We start from the raw sequence: 20,340 nt of genomic DNA, 5'->3' as shown, positions 1-20,340 counted from the left end.
TATATCACAAGATCATGCTTTATCTGACAACTACTGAATTAAGTAATATTAATAATGTCAAGTCTAAGATATGATTCTCATGAAGCCTAAGATTGATAAGTGCATACACACATTTAAATAATTTATCATCATGTACCTCATCATAAATAAGCTACAATATTGTATGTACAATCCTTCAAACTCAAAACTCTTATGAAACTATATGTATATTCAATAACTTGTAACAAAAAAAAATGAAATGTCATAATTCTTCAATGTTAAAATATTCTAAAACATATGTGATTGGCACAGACAGAAAGAAAGAAAAAATAGTTCCATTTTAAGGTAGAATATACAGATAATTCTTACAAATAAAAAGCAATTTGCACTGTATAAAATTTCCAAGTATGAAGCAACAGTGTATGTTCTACTGAGACAGTCATAAACTTCTACTTTGCATGTCAAAAATACCACCTCAGCATCTTCATATTTATTTGTTCAGCTTTTTTTTTTGCTGAACTTATTATCCATAATTAATGTGTTATTAAACAAGTCAAGTATTTGGTTAGTTTGATCACATAAGATCAAAAAAGGGATCAATATGACAAGGACTTTTGGTTAATTATTTTTGATATGATTGGGCAACAAATCACAAGTAAAAAACAAAAAGTGCTTTTACATATCTATCCTTTTAAATCTCTCATGTAATCCCTCCAAATATTTAAATCTTTCATATAATCAATTAACATTAATTATTTTTAGTTAATTTTTTTTTCTGATTATTATAATCATATTTTTTTTAATAAAATAATTAATATTAATTAAGTTTCAACTAACAGTCAATTGATATAGAATATACAAGTATATTATATATGAATAACATGAAATATATTAATGTAGAGGGATATATGAGTTATTTTGCCTAAAGGAAATTGATAGGAAGCACTTCTTCCCCTCAAAGCTATAGTTTTTCTAAAAGAATGATAGCAGTTGTTGCCAACTATTCACTGCTCATTTAACTAAAAATTCATGTCTTCACCACTTATCATGCCACATATTAAAATAAGCTAATGTTAGGTTGATTGCAATGTGGAAAATGATCAACTAAAGCTCCAACAAATATAGGAAAGAGTGAAGTCAACAAAGCTGTGTTGTATTGTAAACCACACTTCTTGATCACAGTGCAGAGGGAAACAACACATCTGTTCATTGGCATCTTCTTGTTGTCCATCACATAGATAGTTTGCAAAGAGAACTTTGATCATTTTAAGTAGGCAATGCTATCACTCATCACCTAAATTGATGTAGAATTAGCTACAATAACCCAAAAGAGAAGTTTGATGTTCAAAAATGTTCCTCTATAAAATAGGACTATTTATTTTATATTAAAAATAATAAATCATTTATCATTTTAACACTCTTTTTTTTTCCTTTCAGAGTTTTATTTGTTTTTTTCTTCCTCTAAACCTTCTGATATATATAAAAATATATAGATGTAATTTTATTAACATAATAAAAAAAAATTTCATGTATACCAATAATATTTAAAATTTAAATTGAATCAAAACATCATATGGAATTTTTTTTTATTGGTGGATTGAAGTAGAATAAAACATTTTTGAAACTGACACAAATATCAATTTCATGTTATTTCCTACTTCAGTGAGGGGTATAATAGGCAGTTCATGTTTCCATCAAGAGCCGCTAAAAGCTGTCTTAAAGCCCCACAGAACACGCTCTCAAAACATATCGGCCTCTTCTCTCTTCTTCTGTCTTCTCCTCAAGCTCTCTTTCTCTTCCCTCAAGCTCTCTTCTCTCTATCCATCCGAGGAAGACGAGATATAGAGCGTGACGAGTACTGCAAACGCCACCTTCGACCATTTCGCGACACTACGTTCGGACTCGGAAGTCTCCTGCATCGCTCCTATTGGCACCCACTTCGGTCTCTTTTTGCCCGGATCCCAGATCGAGACCGGGGATCCGTGGAGGCGCCGCCAAGGTGCGTTTTTGATGAGATCCTAGAGCCGATGCCTCACCTCCCCGCGGCTTGAAGACCTCGACCGGGCCATCGGGGGCTTCTTGGCCTCGACCGGCGCTCGATGCCCCCGCATTGCCGGCGCCGGTGGCGAATCTGTCGAATCTGCGGGAGTCCTTGTGGGGGCGTTTGTTTTCTGTCTGGGCCTTTGGCTTCGAGGTGGATCATCTGGTGGTTGGTTTGATCTGGTAGATCTGAGTTACTCTTCCCATCTTGACGTGTGTACAAGATGCGATTTTTATTACTTAGATCGGCGCACGATGGGGTTGGGTGAAGAGGTCGCCTGTTTGAAATCTTGCAGGGTTTGAGGGTTCGGGGATTTTGGATCGTGGAGGAGTGGAGTTGCCACTGAACTGATAAAGGAGCCACTTTGCTGTGTCGAATGATGAATTCCGACGCTTCTCTCGATTGCGCTTTGTTTGAGCTCTCGCCAAGGCGGTCACGGTGAGAATGCTCCTTCAAGATGGTTTCGAGGTTCCATTTTTTTGGCAATAATATTGAAAGGAAAACAAATATCACCTTTTGCAGGTGTGAATTGTTTGTATCGGGAAATGGGAAAACGGAGAAGATTGCATCTGGTTTCTTGAAGCCGTTTGTCACACATTTGAAGGTTGCAGAAGCACAGGTCGCACGGGCAGGCAAGTCAATAAAGCTTGAGGTTGATAGATCGAGGAATGATGGCTCATGGTTCAACAAAGGAACTCTTGAAAGGTTGGATTGAGATATGCTGCGACCTCTGCACCTCAATTTGGAGTCTTTAGACCATTTTTTTATCATTTATGATGTAGCATACTCCATGAACTATTAATTGATTGAAAAAGAGCTTATGTTCAATTTTCATTAAGAATAAGTATTGGCCGCAGGTTTGTTCGGTTTGTTAGTACACCTGAGGTGCTGGAATCAGCCAATACATATGATGCGGAGATGTCACAGTTGGAAGGGGCTAGGAGAATATATTCACAGGTGATAAATGCACTTAATTGCAGAACATATTTATTTGGAATCTGAATTAACTTTGTTTCACTATTGTCTGAAAATGCACTACTTTTTAATCCAGGGTGCAGGAGATATGCTTTCTGGCACATTAGGTATATCTGGTTTTTTCATATGGTTGTTATCTCAGATACCACTTTCGTTTCTTGATGAGATAATGTATCGTTAGAGAGTCTTCTTACTGTATGTACTTGCATCTAGTGGAATCGTTAAAAAAAGTGGTCCTCTTCTATGACATCCACAAATAACCCTATTGAGTTTGGTGTGTCTTGGATATGTGCAGCATTTTATATGCCATTTATCCTGCAGATAGCTGGAGACTAATTTTTATTACTGTGGATGACTTGTATACATTTGCACTGTCCAATTAAGCTTTAAATCCTTTAAATAATTATATATTATTTTTTCACTTTGTTATCTCAAATTCTCAAATTGTGTGGGCTAACCTTGCCAAATCATCTTGATGACTGTAGGTTAGGAGAAAAAGTAGCATCAATTTTATGTACATAATGCATGCTAAGTGTGATGGTCCTCTATACATTAGAAACTTATGTTTTCCCAGTTTTAAGTACCTAATCGTTTTATGATGCCAATCAGAATCTCGTAGACATTTGTAATCCATGAGCATGCCTTTGGTGTTCTTGTTTTTATTTGATTTATAACTTCTGTATCAGTTGCATCTCTTGTTAATGCAAATTTTTTGGTTTTCTATTCAGGTGAAGGCGATACAAATACTGTAGCAGCTACAGATATAACAAAGTAACATTATCTTCTTCTTGCTTACTTGAACAAACAAGGATGAAATTTATTATTTGTTGTGGCAATGGCAACATGAATTCTTATTTGAAGTACCATTCTCTTTAACTTAGAGATGGACCATAAACAAACAATCAAATCAATAATGCAATCCCAGAATAACTTGCCTGCTAATTTTGCTCTTATAATTTTAGAAAAAACAATTAAAAATGCAAATCATGAAAGAAATAAGTGGTTAATATTTTTATTTGATTATGCCATTTAACTTCAGTATGATTATTCTTGGAATTATTACTTAACTAGGTCCACATGGGCATAGTATCACCTTTAAACTTGAAATTTCTAATAAGTTGTTTCTTTAAATTAGACAAGGGGACTTCTCTCTGACATATTAGTGTGTATGACATGTACAACTGACCAGTTTACAAATTTGCACCTGTACTCAGGTGGGTGCTGATTGCCTCCCTATTACCTATCTTTATCTTAAGGAATCCTATTTTACTTTATTTTTTTTCCCAAAAATTCCCTGCTACTGTTGAGCACAGTAGTATTTTCTTTTAATATCTTAATCTTTGGATTTTATTAATTCAAGTATCTAGTCTTATCCTCAAGCTATCTTCTTGCTAGTCTTTATTCTTTCTCTATGGGTTGCTTGGCTGACTGTGGGCTTGTCAAATTAGGCCTATAGCACCTGGATTTCAACCTGTTGGTTGGTGTGGTTAATCATCATATAGCAACGAGCAGAGCGCTAAGATAGACAGATAGAGAGGAAGTTAGAAATAGTGGAAGGAGGGGAAAACGAAATTGAAGGATAATGATGAAGATTCTTCTCCTTGTTATTATTATATCGTTTTAAGAACATATCTTTGTTAGGAAAGGCTTTCTTCTGATAAGTTAATGTTGGGGGGAATCCTAACAGTTAACAATGAGGACAGCTGGGAGTAGAAGAGTGTGCCCAGTAAAGCTGACAGCATTATAAGTTGGACTGCAAACTGCAGGTTCAGTGATTGACAAATAAAAAGTAAGCTTAGCTGAATGTAATCAGGACAATTGGAATCATCGAACATATGTAGGTCACAGTACATTTGAAGGCCTAGTAGGACTTGGGATGTCAGAAAATATGGAGATTGCAAACACTTCAATGAAGGTGATTCTGACTTTGATGGGAACTGATAACATTGTAAATTGTTTTGTATACCTTTGCATTTACTCTTCCATTAAGCTTCTATCAAATATTTTTTAGGTCAGAAATTATGGAACTTCAGATGTTGTCCTTACTTTTAACCCTCATTTACAAGTGAACTACCTCCAGTTTGTGATTGGACAATTCCTGCAAACCGATTGCATTCCCAAGTTTCACCTCTCTGATTTAACCTAACACTTGATTTATAATAAACTCTTCTGCTCAATGCATCTGAAGCCTAATAATGAAATAAGAATTTATAGCAAAGGAAATGTTCAACACAGCAAGTATATGATTCTTTGTATTGAGAAATTAAATAGAGGATATTTACAGGGGATTAATTATTTCTCATAGTTGTACATTTTCCAGGAAGTAACATAATAGAACTGAATTATACTGTAGACCTTACTACTAGCAATAAAATTATGCATGATTGCTCTTATGATGAGATTAAACCTGCTCAACTCTAGGGCCAAAAGTAGTTCTTTTATATGCATCATATCTGATTTGGCAAACTTACCTTCATGTTGCCCATGATCAGTATGCACACCTGGCTGTTAAGAAGTGAGAAAATCAAGTTGAGCTGATACAATAACTAGATTGGGTTGTAGTTAACTAGTTATATCTTACACATTTGTATCGTATACTTTACTGCAGGATATCATGCCATGTGGATCCATAAAAACCGTGATTCTGAGATATCTTTCTGTTTTTTCTTAAACCTGCAATTTGATTTCTTTTGGACATCCAGTAGACATTGTCATCGATCAATTCCACTGTTTGTAATTGGGAGTATTTCTGTGCCTGTAAATATGAAAATAATCTGCCAAGTTCACTGAATTTCCTGTATGCATTTGCCAAAGGCTCCAAGTCTGACAATTAGTTGAAGTTGAAAAAGTAAAAGACTAGTGATAAAATTACTTCCTGTTTCTTCAGCTAGTAGTATATCATTTATGGTTTCCTTTGCAGGAAGGAGCTTCTGAGAGCGATTGATGTAAGGCTTGACACTCTTAAGCAAGATCTGGCCACAGCTTGTGCTCGGGCATTTTCTGCTGGTTTTTCCATTGACAATGTCTCTGAGCTTCTTCTCTTTGCAGAATATTTTGGTGCAAATCGCCTAAAGTAAGTTTTGGATCTCTAAATCCCATATATTATTTATACAGCTAAACAATGAAAAATTGATCTTTTTACCAGATGTAGCAGTTGAGGGAGACAAAAATTGGTTAATAGTCCTTGGTCTAAATTTGTGTTGATGTACCCTAGTTCTGCTGCCAATTAAGATTTTCTAGGCCTTATAATTTGGGTAAAAGGTGTTGTTTGACTTTAACTTCCCTAGATGTTTGGGTATTTTGATAATTATTTGCGAACATAGTGAAAATTTTAATCTCAATTTTTAACCACAATGTGGAAACACCTTGCATCCAATTATTGAAGCACTTTATCTGTGGCACTGAGATTCATCATGGTAGTTGAGGGGTTTTTTCTATTGTGATGTTGAGGAAATACTCTGTGTGGTCTATTTTAGTCATATGCATTTTAGCTGAAAACATTCATATTTTTTAATCATGATAAACAGGATACTGAGATTGCATATCCAATTTATTTTTCTTTCTTGTCTGTGTTTGCTGTTGATTTCTTGTTTTTCTCATATCGACTAATGTTTTCTGAATTTACAATGACGTTGATATTGATAATAACTTCCAAACTTGTGGTGTTGGCAACAGTGATGCATGCAATAAATTCATCGTGCTTTGCCAAAGTCACCCTGAGCTTACGAGCCAGCAGCAGTTGCAGTCTATGCCTTTACATTTGAAAAGCTTTGCTGATGTGAATACTCGATCATCCTCAAGCTCAGACATGTCAATAGATGAGCCAGAGTTTGAAAATGATGGTTGTCCTACACCACCTGATGGTGGTGATATCCAGCTTCACAAGTCCAACATAAGACAACCATCACGGCTGAATACAACAGAGTTATCAGGCACATCTCAACAGGCCAAGCCCATCCAATGGCGGAGGGCAGTGTCGGAGGAGCCTCTTCCTTCTGCTTCATCATCTAATGAGCCAGCTCAGCTGGATGTAGGAGGGAGTTTTAGGCGGCTTAGTGTGCAGGACCGGATCAACCTCTTTGAGAACAAACAAAAAGAACAGTCTGCAAGTTCTAAAAATATCAACACTGCAGGTGTTGTTAATAGGGTAGTAGCATGTAGAGGGGAGCATAGGAGGCTCCCTTCTGATGTTTCAGAGAAATCAGTGTTGAGAAGGTGGAGTGGTGCTAGTGACATGAGCATTGACAACAGCAGTAATAGTAATAGTGTTAATGGCCAGAAAGAAAGTGGAGGTGCTGTTGGAACTCCTGCAACTGGCAATTTACAGCTTCCATCAAAAAATAAAACTGAAGAGACCGAGACACTTGGGTTGAAGGATACTGCAACATCACAATGCCGGTTGGATCTTAAAGAAAGAACAACAGATACTTCTTCTTCCTTACAGTCCGAGTGCAGAGGATTTTTTGGCAGTAGAGATTGTCTAAAGGATGAGGATGTCAAGTTCACTGTAACTAAAGTCGGACCAGACTTGGAGGAGGAGCAGGGCAAGCATCATATGAGTGCTTCTGTGAGCAGGGTGGATTACTGTGGACTGGGTGATCAAGATGCCTCTAGGACCCACCAAATAGGCTTTCCAGAAACTAGCAACAATGCTGAACTGAAAGATCATGCAGCCTGTGTTATCCAATCAAAGGAAGAAAAACATGTGCAAATGGAAGACCAAGCAGCTTCGCCAGAAATATCACAAGCTCTATCAACTGCTAGTGAGAAGGTTAGTTGGACAGATCAAGAAATTCTGCCGCCCCCAAAAAGAGGGGTTCCTTTGCAAGCAGATGGTAATGGGGTGAAGGACCAAGCAAGGCTAGTTAACCGATTTCGAAAATTTGGGAGAAAAACAGATGCTGAAGTGAAAGAAGTGAAAGCAAAAGATCCATCAGATTCTCAGTTCAAAGTTTCATCGGATTTTCCTTCAGAGAGTGATCTACAGAATTCTCAATCTCAGAGGAAAACTTTTCCTGTAAGAGTGGAAGAAACAGGGGGAAGAAATGCTGGTACATCTCGTGCAACAACAAAAGAAGATGCCAAGTACCAGGGTTTAAATTGGCGTCAACAACCATCTGTTACTGAGAAAAGTGTGGATGAAAGAAGACGTCATGAAATAAATCAACCGCTTGCCTTTCCTTTAGAGATTGCTAAGGAAAAACTGGAGGTAGTTGAACCACCTTTTGCACAATGGATGGAGCAGGTTCAGGTTATGATGCCATTGAAAGGAAACCAAGAGTTAAATGATGAATTATGGATGAAGGCTAATGAGTTGGAAAAGCTTTTCGCTGCACATAAGCTCAGAACTCTCAGTGAGCAGACAACTTCCTCTCGAAGAAGCAGACCAGTGGATGTCCAGGAGGATCATGTTCCCATGGTAATGGAGAAAAGACACACAGTGGTCCTTCCTGATCACTTGCCAGAGAAAACACTTATGAGGGAGACTTCTAACAGTAAGGTAGACTTTGATGCCAATTTCCTGGAGAAGGTAGGCAATAAGGAGTATGCTAGTAGCATAAGCCAAAATCTTGAAACTCTCAGTCCATCAGATGATTCTAGAGGAAAGTTTTATTATAAATACATGCAGAAGCGGGATGCAAAGCTATTAGAAGAGTGGGGAACAAAAAGCGCTCAGAAGGAAGCAAAAATGAAGGCAATGCGAGACAGTCTGGAACGTAGTCAGGCTGAGATGAATTCCAGATACTCCAGATCTGCTGATAGACAGGGTTCAAAATACACTCATCGTCTTGCAGAAAATCTGAGATCTTTTAGCAATAGCTCAACATTAAGAAGCAAAAACCAGGTGGTGACATAAATTGTCCTTGTAACAATCTTTTATTTTTAATGTTTGTGCATAAATTTCATCTAGGGTTGTCATAGTATAACTGCGTATTAATTAGTCTCCAGATTATAGAAATGACATCCTTAGATCTGGAGTAAATCCTGACTGCAATTTCGGAATACTCAATGAGCTCAAGAATTTTCAATTTTCAATTTTCAATTTTCATGTCTGTTTCTCTTCAATTACATGCTAACTTTATGTAACTAGTTGAGTTCATGTTGTGAGATATATATCTGACCAAAATTCTTACTATGGTTATGTCTGTTCTAGACCAAATATAATTGCAGAACACATTGGCCCTACCTCTCTGCATTGGTACAAACCTCCTGATGTGCTGCCTTTTTTGTCTATTCAAGACTAGAGAGGGCTGAAATTAGCAGTCAAGGAAAAAAAAGGGAAGGACATCATAGCTTGTCTGATCACACTGAATTTATAGTGAATTCTTTAGGTTCTATTTTCACTGTTTGGCACCAATCAAATATGTGGTTCATATTTTTAAAATCATTATAACATGTATAACAGTAACTGAATATGCATTTTCTTTGGAATATTTGTGATCTCTCTTTATTCTGTAGCAAAATATCTTCGACTCTTCTTTTACTTGCTTGTAGCTGTTGATAATCTGCTGATCAATCAGTTGTATTTCCTTTAAACATATTGTACAGGTGATCTAATTTTTCTACAATAGTTTTTGGCTAAACAAAAGTTGTGCTTCTGGTAGCAGGCTGTCGGCTCTGCTCAGGAAGAGGAGGAAGACCTGGAAGAATTGTATGAACAAGTTGGTCAAGGCCAAGATGCATCATACAATGGTCCATTTGATGATTATTCTTCTAGAAGTACTAACTCCATTAAACTTCTCCCTGCAAGAACTTTGCCTTCTTCCACACTTCGGACATCAGTAGCTTCAGCTCAAAAGCCTTCTGGAAAGTCTGCCAAATCTGTTTCCACAAAACACAGGTCTCAAACTGAAAATCCTCTTGCTGAATCACTTCCCAACTTCTCTGACTTCAGAAAGGAGAATGCAAAGCCATCAGCAGCAGTTAATAGGGTAAACACACGAGAGAAGGCAAAAGTCCTTTCTAGAAGCAAGAGCATCATTGAAGAGACTAACCTTGTTAAGGAAGCCAAGCCACGAATGTCTCAGTCAATGAGAAAGAGTACACCTATTCCTGTTGAATTCAAGGACCTTTCTCCTGTCAATTCTGATAGCCTTGATCTCACATCCTTTGGGTTTTCTAGGGCACAAACAGATTCTGCTTTTATCAATAAATTCCAGAAGAGTGGGGAGTTTAAACCATTCTTAAGGAAAGGGAAAGGTACAGGTTCTGATTTTGGAGCTAATGTAGCTAAACCTAAAGCCTCTATGATTTCTGAGGTAAACAAGGATGGAGAGCATTTTGAAGGCATAATTCAGCAAACGGATTCGCTTGACCTGGATAAACATGTATTGGAGAGATCGTCTGTCGAAGGAGATCCTAAGGTTGCTGATTTTCCTGTTGACTCAGATAGTGAAAAGCCAAGACAGAGTGTAGAATATGAAAATTCTGATGATTTTGTCTCAGAAAATGGTGATGTTCAAAGGTTCCTATCCCAAGCAGATTATGATACAGCTACTGCTTCTCCAAAGTTTGAAACTTCTGTAGGGAACACCCAAGAGTCACCAGGAGAAAGCCCTCGATCATGGAACTCACAACACCACCATTCATTTTCTTGTGTTCATGAGGCAATATCTGTAGATTCACCTGCAGGTAGTCCGGCATCCTGGAATTTACACCCTCTGAACCAAATGATAGAGGCAGATGCTGCTCGAATGAGGAAGAAATGGGGAAGTGCTCAGATGCCTATGATTGTTGCTAATGCATCCCAACAATCACGCAAGGATGTCACAAAAGGTTTTAAGCGATTATTGAAATTTGGAAGGAAGAGTAAGGGTGTAGAGTCTCTAGTAAATGACTGGGTGTCTGCTTCAACAGCTTCAGAAGGTGATGACGACACAGAAGATGGTCGTGATTTGGCAACACGACCAACAGATGATTTGAGGAAGTCGAGAATGGGGTACTCACTTCCAAATGATGGGTTCAATGAAGGAGAAATCTTTCCTGAACAAGGTAGCATTCTTTTCCTCTTGTATAACTTCTTCACCATTTTTGACAAATGTGATTCTGTTATTCCTTTCATAAATGTTGCTTCCTCTGATCATGTATTTTACCGCAGTTCAGTGTCTCCTAAATCAATGAGTCCTTTTTTCTTCTATGCTCGGTGCATGGTGGTATTACTGTATCATGCCAGGCAGTTCGTACTGCACAGATATGGAGTCTGAACATGGAATGCACATACCAATTCTATTGATTAGTACCCCCTTGGTTGGTTTTACCGGTTGAATATGTTGAATCCTCTAAGTGACCCATTACTTATATAAAGTAGGATTTGGTCAATGAATACCTCAATTTCGCCCTGCCAATTCATGGGTTGCCCTGAAAGCTTGACCTATGAATGCCTTTTCCGCTGGCTAGTCGCTAAGGGTCAAGAACATTGGTGCTTGAGTGGAAATTATATTTTTTGCATATCCTAATTTTCCTTTCTCTTTCTTTGTCTCTTCTTTTATTCAATGTTAGTACATCCACATTGATACGATGATGTACTGTGCCTTACCTGTTACATGTGGCGGCAGCCACCTGGCATGGAATTTTTCTATGAAAAGGGTAACTAATTAACTTATCCAAAAAGTCATCGTCGGATATTGACTTGTTATATCAAGCTTGAATTCCATAAGGTTGTTGTCTAGATGATTGCTCTGCTTTTTCACAGGCTTGTCAGAAGTCCTCACTTGCCTGACCAATGCTTTCTTTTGTAGTCACCAAAATGTGGAAGTCTTCAATCATGTAATGTTTAGCCTTGGATGCAACCAACTCAGAATAACAAAAAATTTCAGCTTCATGCAGTTTTTTTCATTTTGATCATTGACTGTGAGAGCCATATTATCAGAAAACAAAGATAGGGTTCAATTCAGGAAACAGCCACTAATAATAGGTGATGGGATGGCTGGTTTAAATGGTAAAGATTATATAAACAAAATCTGATGGTCTTTGAGCTGTTGCAAGGATGTAAAACGTCAATAAGATACTCAGACGTGTTCTTAACCTTGCAGTTAACCATATAACTCCATCAAAGAAGGTATTTGTTGGACAAAATATAGAGTGACTTTGTATATCTTTTGATGACCTCCTGATCCATTGTCTTTTCTTCTAATTGGTGAATCATGACATGAATATATAATATATAGAATTTAGAAACTTATTATGCTAAGATTGCATATGTTTGTTATATGCAGCTCAATTGTTGCATAGCACCATTCCAAATCCTCCTTCAAACTTCAAACTGGGAGAGGATCCTCTAACCGGAAGCTCCCTGAAAGGTAACAACAGCATCCTGATTCTGGACCTCACATTTGCCGAGTATTTCCGTGAGATATTTTGTATCTTGAATTGGCTTCTTACATAGTGCCTAATTTTTTTGCAGCACCACGCTCTTTCTTCTCTCTGTCTTCATTCCGGAGCAAGGAATCCAAGCCCAGGTGACACTGGATTACCTAGAAGCTCAAAGTAACGACACGATATGGCTTAGGTACATATTGTTACAATTTTCCAATAGATGCGATGTTGCAGCTCTAGTGTGTTGTATGTATCCTTCCATCTCAGTTCTTGTTCGTGGGTTCTCGACCAGTCATCTGTTGTTTTGTTGTAGATTTGGTTGAGTAGAATTTGTTAGGCTATTGCATGGCCGACCGAGGTGTTCTTTTTTCAGTTGTAGCATGTCTTTATATTACCAAAATTTGTCTGAACAGGAACAAGCAAGAGTATGGTAGTAAGCAATCGATTTGTACAAATGAGAAGGCTTGCTCTTTATCTTATTCTTCTGTTTCTTCCTTTCTGTGGTTCATATATTCTTGTCACAGAGACCAATCATTCATATGTTGTTCTATATATGCTGTGCATATATTAGGAGGTTGTGTGTCTCTTTACAAGAAACAGTTCTTGGGTTACTCTTCGCCAAGTAGGCCTCATTGTAAGTCCATGAACAAGCCTATTTTGGCGCTCGAGTTCTTTCTCCGAACACCTTCGGTGCACACCTTTGGCCGGTGGTCGAGGAACGGCTCAGCGTGGATGCCGGAGTACAGGAGCAGGTGCGGCCCCGAACACCTCCCGTGGCCATCGACCGTGATCGATGCATCGTTCTGGTTAATCGATCGGAGGCCGAGCTACTCATCTCGTCATTGAAATTATGGTTCTGATGAGGGGTCTGATACTTCTCCTGCCTACGTTCTTCGGTGTCGATCACCTATTCTATCTTCTTTAGAGAGAAAAAGAAGAGAATTTGTAGATCTCATCGAAGTATTTACCTGGGCTTTTCCATCATTGAACCAAACAGGCATCGAATTCCTGTTTCGCCTGTTCATCTGCCTTCCATTCTTCCACTACGTCTTCTCTTCGATCATTTTGACTTCCGAGAAAGCTTCCATCTAGTCTAATCAATGGAATGAATACATTAAACTGCATTCCACTTGACGCCTGTAGTTGTGCACTCCATTACGCGATCTGTTCTCTCTTCTTCCTTGTTACGTCTGTCTTATCCTTTCTGTGACTGCAGGTTTTTATCCTCAATAGAGAAGAATGGAGCGCCATCAACTCAAATAAATTACGAAGTCAATTAATGCAGCACGTCCTTCCACCATTCATGACGACAACCCCACACCAAATCTTTGAGCTGCAGTAACCCACCCACCGCAAAGCAAGACAGAGACCCGCCCTGAATGATTCCGTGGCGACGGGGACTCCACAACCGCCTCATCTCCCACCTTCCGTCACGGCAGATGTTGCGCATCCTCGTGGCCTCACCGCTTATGGTGAGATGGGCCTCGTCCGGGGGTCAAATCTCGCTTGAAAGGCACGGGAGAACTCCCCTTGCCGCGCGAGCCAAAGCGTCGCGTACCAATTGTTTTCTTAAGCGGTCTTCCATGGGTTAGAGCCCCAAAAGCTCCCTGCTCCCTGTTCTTCCTTGGCAGGTGCGCATCTAAGGCTTGTTTCTTCTCCTTTTCTCGATTGCACAGGAGCTATTCATTATGTTTTGGTCTGCATGAGTCAGTATGATTCAGCTTTCTGCTGTTCTAGTTGTCGATGCATGTGATAAAGCAGGTGTGCATGCTCGTATTTGTTCTTTTGCTTCTGTTTCTTCATCTCAAACTAAATGCTACAATTGATATCATGGTTGATGCATTCAAGATCTGTTTTTTCTCCCTTTTTTCTGTCGTTAAATGTTTGATTGTACAGGACTTCCATCATGCTTTTGTACAGATGAGTCCGTACAATTCAACTGTGTATGCTTGTAATTGCCCATGCATGTGTTGTTTTGCAGGAATCTGCAGTAAGTTATTTGCTTCGTGATCAAATTTGTTATTTTGCTTCTGTTGATTGGTCGATGGATTAATCTCCTTAGTGAAAAGATGCCTGCATTCAATTCAGAACCAATGGGTTCTATTATCTTCCACAATTCAGAACCAATGGCTATTCATGTTCTTCTTATTTGGTTCTAGTCGCTTCTTAGTTTTGCATCTTGGTGTTTGGATAAGTCTGTTTGACATGAATCGTGCGAAGATATAATGTATTTTTAAGCTCAAATGCTCCTTGCTGTGAATTCTCTTTGGTGTTTCTTACTCTGGCTTTAAAGTTTAGGCCATCTTTGTGATTTTTTTCATTTGATTTAGTGTTGAAGCATTTCACCGATTGTCCAAGAGGGCACTAAAGTCTCATTTTGGCAACAATTTATCATTTATTTTGGTTATATGGTGGGCAAGATGGCCTACATGGTTTATTAAAAGATAAATATCAAATGGGGCAGAGAAAAAAGAAACAGACCTTGAATCGTCTATATATTTGGTTTAACAATGTTTGCTTCTCAACAATTATCTGTGGTTGCTGATTACCCTCGAAAAGTTTGACTAAATGCATTACTGCAGTTGGATTTCAAATTCAGGTGGGTAGTATAGGGCTCTGCTTTTTTTCTTCTCCGTCTGCAGTTGAACTTTTCACAAACATTTTTTTGGGGGTAAGTTCCACTAGTATTTTCTTTGACCCAGAAGGGCACTACCTTTCATATTCCTGTTGTATATGATACCAACATGAAGACCTTTCAATACAGATCTACCAAGTGAAAGATTTACATCTGTATCAGTGGTATTATGCCTGTAGCAAGTAAAAACCTGCTGAATTTTCTCTATGGACCATTTCCAATATTAGACACTGGTATGATGAGAGAATGGTACACCTTTCAATAATTTATGCTCTAGCTTGTTCTCTCTGTGAACTAGTTTAAATAGTACTGAAAGATATTGACAGGTCTAAAACTAACTCATTTTGCAACTTGAGGATAAGGTTTTGAGATTTAAATTATTTAGTTTCGTTTCTTTAAAAAAGAAAAACAGAAGGGTTGACCCATAAAATATATCAAGGCCATCTGTTTCTTTATGAAAATCAATATGATTCTTCTTTTAGTTTTGGATTTGTGGAACATAACTAGTTGACTTTGGTGAATAAAATAGGAAAAGAATGAGATCTGTATGCAGCTGTACAATATTAGAATAGCCTTAATCAATCTGATGCTCATCCCTTATGGATTTATTTTGTACTCTGATGATATAAACAGGAGGAACCATAGCAGACAACTACCTCAAAACAAAGTATAGTGAAACATTATAATGGGAGTGGTTCAGTGAGCACAAGTTGATCCTGGGTGTACTTGTGACAGATTTGTAAGTGGTGTTTGATGACTTACAAATTGTCATCCGAGAGTAATATTCTTTATCTGTGTAGAGAATAAGTGCAGCACATATTTATACCCGATGGTGTTTGATTGTAAGTAGTATTTGATGATTCACAATCTGATGCTTTATCTTGCAGGCTTTAACAAAATTCCTTGTGTTTATATTTGTTGTGGTTAGAAACTTGCCATTATCTTAGGAGATGCAAGTTTGACAATGAGTCATAAAGCTCTAGTTATTATTTTTTTAGAAGAAAGCAAACTCTTGAATTTTATGTGGTGTGCTCTAACCACATTGATATGTAATGTAACTAGTTTTATCTTCTATGCAAGTTATTTCTTACTATTAATTTCCTATACAAAACATTCTGTTTCCTTTCAATAATTGATTGTTTGATTTAAAAAAAAAAATTGAAGAATGTATTTTCACTTTTATTTCCTTGATATTACTTAATGTGTGTTTCATGTTATTCTCTGTTCTTTGCACAGTTGTTGTCACTTCAGAGTTCAGACATATCTAAAGGTTAGAAGGGGAGGAGGAACATGGCATCTCTTACTCCAGGGGTACTAATAAAGCTTCTCAAGAACTTAAATACTGACATAAAAATATGTGGAGAATACCGGTCAGTTCTTCTTCAAGTAATCAGCATTGTGCCTGCTTTGACTGGCTCAGAGCTTTGGCCAGACCATGGTTTCTTCATAAAGGTCTCTGATTCTTCGCATTCCACATATGTTTCATTATCTAAAGATGACAATGACCTGATCTTAATGAACAAGCTTCAACTTGGGCAATTCATCTACATTGACAAAGTTGAGGCTGGAACCCCAGTTCCAGTCCTTGTTGGTGTGCGACCTGTGCCTGGAAGGAACCCGTGCATTGGGAATCCAAAGGATCTAATGAATATGTTGGTATTTTCTGACGCTTCAGATACAGCCGATCATTTAAAGAACACTTCCAGGTCATATGAATTATTTGAAGGGGAAAAAGAGAGCCCAAAACATAGAGTAGACATCAAAGAAGAGAAGAATGTGGTTGCTTCTCGATACATGCAAGGTGTTTTAAGGAGTAATGTGAAAAGTTCTGGTTCAGAATCTTATTCTATTAATGATAAAATTGAAGAAAATAGTAGTGTTATTGAACCAGAGAAGAAGACTATTCCTTCCAGAGTCAAGCACGAGACTAAACGTCAGGGTAAGCATTCAAGCAAACACATCTTCACATGAAAGTATATAGAGATCTATTATTATATTATGCTCATGACTTACTAGTAGCTGATAAAGATAGACAGGCCCTGAAAATCCTCATGGCATTACCTAGCTAATCTCTCTCTCTCTCTCTCTCTCTCTCTCTCTCTCTCTCTCTCTCTTTCTCTCTCTCTCAATTTCTCTCTCTGAATGACAGCTAGTCATTGTTAGTATCACAAGAGTTATCATAATCTCCCTATTATCTATCTTTATGAAAGAGCTGTGTCATTATTCAATATGGACAAGTCAATCTCTATGGCAGTGAAGTTTCAATGTGTAAATTAGTATATAGAATTTCTCTTTAGATCATTGATGGTTGTTCTTGGTGCTAGTATTGCAGCCGAAACCTACAATTCCATGTATTCAGAACAAAACAGTCAATGAAAAGCAGGAAAATTATGTTGCTACCCTTAAAGATGATGCAAAACCTCTGAAGAACATGTCTGTCAAATCTAATCCTATTATAAAGAAGATGTCATCTTCCAACACCATGTCCTCTTCATTGAGCAGCAATAAAAGAAGAGTTGCGGATGCCATCCCATGGGACTCTCTTCCTGCCAGCCTAATCAACCCTGGGAAGGTAATTGACAGTATCATATATCACTTTCAGAGAGTTCTAGTTGGCGTATAAGTTTATAAGAAAGCAGTCTAATCTAAGACAAGGAACTCTTCCATCAATACATGTATGAGTAATTAGCAAATTTTGATAGTTGGAAAGTCCAAAAAATGAAAAGGAACTCATATCGACAATCTAATTTTCTTTTGTTCTTAATGTTTGAACAACCATTAAATGTTCAGTTAGACATGGAGATTTATGTTAAATCATGCTAAAACATACCTTTGTTGACTGTTCTTATGCCATGTTTTGGTAGTTGACACCCTGAATTTTAAACATGGAAGTGTCTTATCAACATGCTAGTGGGATATACTTAGAGCATGGACAAATCTTTCTCTTAAAGCAATTTCTTATGAGTGATATCTGTTTTTCTATCTTTTGCAAAAGTTCGTTTATTCTCACATCTAGGCCCCTTGTCTTCAATGCTCTGGTACATGTATATCTTTCCTTCGGTTCTTTGTTGGTGTCAGTCTCGCCTCTTAGATGTTTCCATTGCAATTTCTCCTCAAGTGTAATCTAGTTTTTCTGTCATGAAATTAAAGTTGCTTGATCTACATCTTTTGTTCTACATTATCACTATGAGTTCTATATCATGTGCGTGTACCCTCCACTTACTTCTTAATTGTTCTCTAAATAGGGAATGGTTAAAAGAAAAGAAATAGCTTTTCTAGTAGCAGCTGAGGCCCAACGAGAAGCGGCTACAGCTGCAGCTCTTGTTAAAGGCCTTAGGTGAGTATGTTATTGAAAATATTTGTCATATTTTTTTCTTCATATTATCACAGTTATTAAAACTTTGAGCCAATCAAACTTTTTATGCATCTTCCATCTTAAATACTCTTGATGCTGGTTTCCCAAGGGAGCTGAGGTTGTTGTTAATCATTGTTTTATTCTTCTGTAACTGATAATGTGGTTTCTCCTATGAGTACTTAGGTTTTTGTCCCAGTAGATAAATCCAGGGTATTTTAAAGTTTAGGGGAATCACAGATGGCTCTCTTAGCTGGGCAAGCTCAATTATTGGGATAAAATGGTTAATTTTTTGGTCTAAATTCTGAATGAATTATCACAACCCTAGTGAAGCACATTTCTTAGCTTAGATTTTGATGGAACAACCATCTCTACTTAGTTTTTCATGTTGTACTTAAGTAAGTGATGCATTCTTGTTAATTTAAGCACAAACTTGCTATGCTGTTAGCTTTCTCGCTCGTGGAAAAATGTTTCTAGAAGAACTTAGAGTATTGATTGCAAGGTTACATGGTATGTGCAACAGATATGATAACTTCAGTCCCATCATAAAAGTTGAAAACTTCTTTCTGTATCATCCAACACGAGGTTCTAATGCTTAGATCTATAACTATGGTTGTCTCCCCTATAAAGATTTGCATGAGCATATGCAGCCCCTCAATGTTCTAACCTCTGTATGAAATATGTGGATTCTGCTAAATGATGAAATCAAATAAAAATGGTGGGTATGAATGATTGTGCATGGAGTGTTATAAATTTCCAAATGGAACACGTTTGTGGTTTTCTTAATTAAGTTAATTTCATTAGAAAAACTAAATGAATGAAATCTATAAATGAGGCCAGGAAACCTTGGGCATCACCTGCTATATGGTTTCACATAAATTCACATTTTCAAATGATAGGATATTCATCTGTTGAGAAATGGATAGCCTATTATTGAACTAATTCAAGTTTGATTATCCTTTTTCCACTTCCTGTCTGTTGTCATCCTGCCCTTTTTCTGAGCTAAAAAAGTCATGCTTCTGGTTTTCAGCATATTTGCAGATCTACGCAAGTCATCTATGGAGGAGAAGCTCCATGTCTCTCTGGCAAAGTTCTTTTCACTACATCAGCTCTTAGATCAGCCAAACATAGCCATTCAGAAAGATAACTTGACTGGGATACCCAAGCAACTGGCTCAAGGAGAGAAGCTGATTATGAAAACTGCATTGCCTAACAGTAGAAGGGTTCTAAATGCTCCAAACCCTGCAGAGGCATCCTGCGGAAATGAAAAGATAACATGGTCAAGAGGGGATGGCTTGAAGGAGATCCAAGAACTAAGGACCAATCTCCGACAGGAATCACGGTCATGGTTCTTGAGTTTCTTGGAAAATGCTCTTAACAGTGGCTTCTATGCAGAGTCTCGAACGAAGAAGGGTGTGAAGGATCGTAGTGGAGGGCACTCCAAGGAATCTGATGAACTGATTGCTGTAACACTTTCACAGCTCAAGGATGCAAGTACCTGGTTAGATCAACTTCGAAAAGATGCAGGCACTGAAGCAGATGGATTACTCGGGACCATCGATCGGTTGAAACAAAAGATCTATGTCTGCTTACTTGAACATGTCGAATCAGCTGCATCGGCACTGGAAGTACGAAAAAAATCGTGATTGATGTTTCTTTCAATTCTGAGCTTTTGAGGCTCTCAGGTTGCAGAATCCTCTGAATACCACATTCGACTGGAAGGTCCTTCCTCTAAAATGGTGAAGAGCATTTCCAGGTGAAGAAAAGAATTTAGCATCTGCTTGCAGACATGTACATGTTTCCTCAGAAATTGTTCAACTAATTTGCTGTTGTCAATTGATACAGTTTACGCACCAGAAAAACTTGTTCTCTCACTCAACATGAGCTATACTTTGTTGGTTGATCCAAATTACTGTATGTCGATATATGACAAATTTTAGAACATGAATGCTATTTGCTTTGCATTTCTGGCTTCCTTTTGATACTTCAAGTTTAGGATTGAGATATCATGATCCACAATTAGATCAGCCATATATATGTGTG

At 37.8% G+C, this 20,340-nt stretch overlaps 2 protein-coding genes across 7 annotated transcripts; both read left to right on the top strand.

Moving 5' to 3' along the window:
• Positions 1 to 1,717: 1,717 nt before the first annotated feature.
• Positions 1,718 to 12,789, top strand: LOC135673607 (uncharacterized). Of its 3 annotated transcripts, none has more exons than XM_065182681.1 (11): positions 1,718 to 2,202; positions 2,316 to 2,458; positions 2,543 to 2,725; positions 2,878 to 2,977; positions 3,072 to 3,102; positions 3,724 to 3,766; positions 5,916 to 6,068; positions 6,671 to 8,840; positions 9,604 to 10,987; positions 12,211 to 12,294; positions 12,399 to 12,789. In XM_065182681.1, the coding sequence occupies exons 2-11, from the start codon at positions 2,397 to 2,399 to the stop codon at positions 12,455 to 12,457; spliced, it is 4,269 nt and encodes a 1,422-aa protein (XP_065038753.1). In that variant the 5' UTR covers positions 1,718 to 2,202; positions 2,316 to 2,396; the 3' UTR covers positions 12,458 to 12,789. The 3 variants fall into 3 exon arrangements, with proteins under 3 accessions (XP_065038753.1, XP_065038759.1, XP_065038768.1); XM_065182687.1 differs by having other exon boundaries at positions 1,718 to 2,232; XM_065182696.1 differs by lacking the exons at positions 1,718 to 2,202; positions 2,316 to 2,458; positions 2,543 to 2,725; positions 3,724 to 3,766 and having other exon boundaries at positions 2,892 to 2,977.
• Positions 12,790 to 12,913: 124 nt separating this feature from the next.
• On the top strand, positions 12,914 to 20,261 carry LOC135584902 (uncharacterized). 4 transcript variants are annotated; one of them, XM_065182711.1, is made up of 6 exons: positions 12,914 to 13,062; positions 13,527 to 13,941; positions 16,182 to 16,884; positions 17,270 to 17,517; positions 18,191 to 18,282; positions 19,328 to 20,261. In XM_065182711.1, exons 3-6 carry the CDS (start codon positions 16,236 to 16,238, stop codon positions 19,941 to 19,943), a joined length of 1,605 nt encoding a protein of 534 aa, XP_065038783.1. In that variant the 5' UTR covers positions 12,914 to 13,062; positions 13,527 to 13,941; positions 16,182 to 16,235; the 3' UTR covers positions 19,944 to 20,261. The 4 variants fall into 4 exon arrangements, with proteins under 4 accessions (XP_065038783.1, XP_065038808.1, XP_065038793.1 ...); XM_065182736.1 differs by having other exon boundaries at positions 13,527 to 14,071; XM_065182721.1 differs by lacking the exon at positions 12,914 to 13,062 and adding an exon at positions 15,579 to 15,684.
• The last annotated feature ends 79 nt before the right edge of the window (positions 20,262 to 20,340 follow it).

The sequence above is a fragment of the Musa acuminata genome, chromosome BXJ1-1 (assembly GCF_036884655.1).
Source record: "Musa acuminata AAA Group cultivar baxijiao chromosome BXJ1-1, Cavendish_Baxijiao_AAA, whole genome shotgun sequence".
Lineage (NCBI taxonomy): Eukaryota > Viridiplantae > Streptophyta > Magnoliopsida > Zingiberales > Musaceae > Musa > Musa acuminata.
This window is presented reverse-complemented; position numbering and strand designations above follow the sequence as displayed.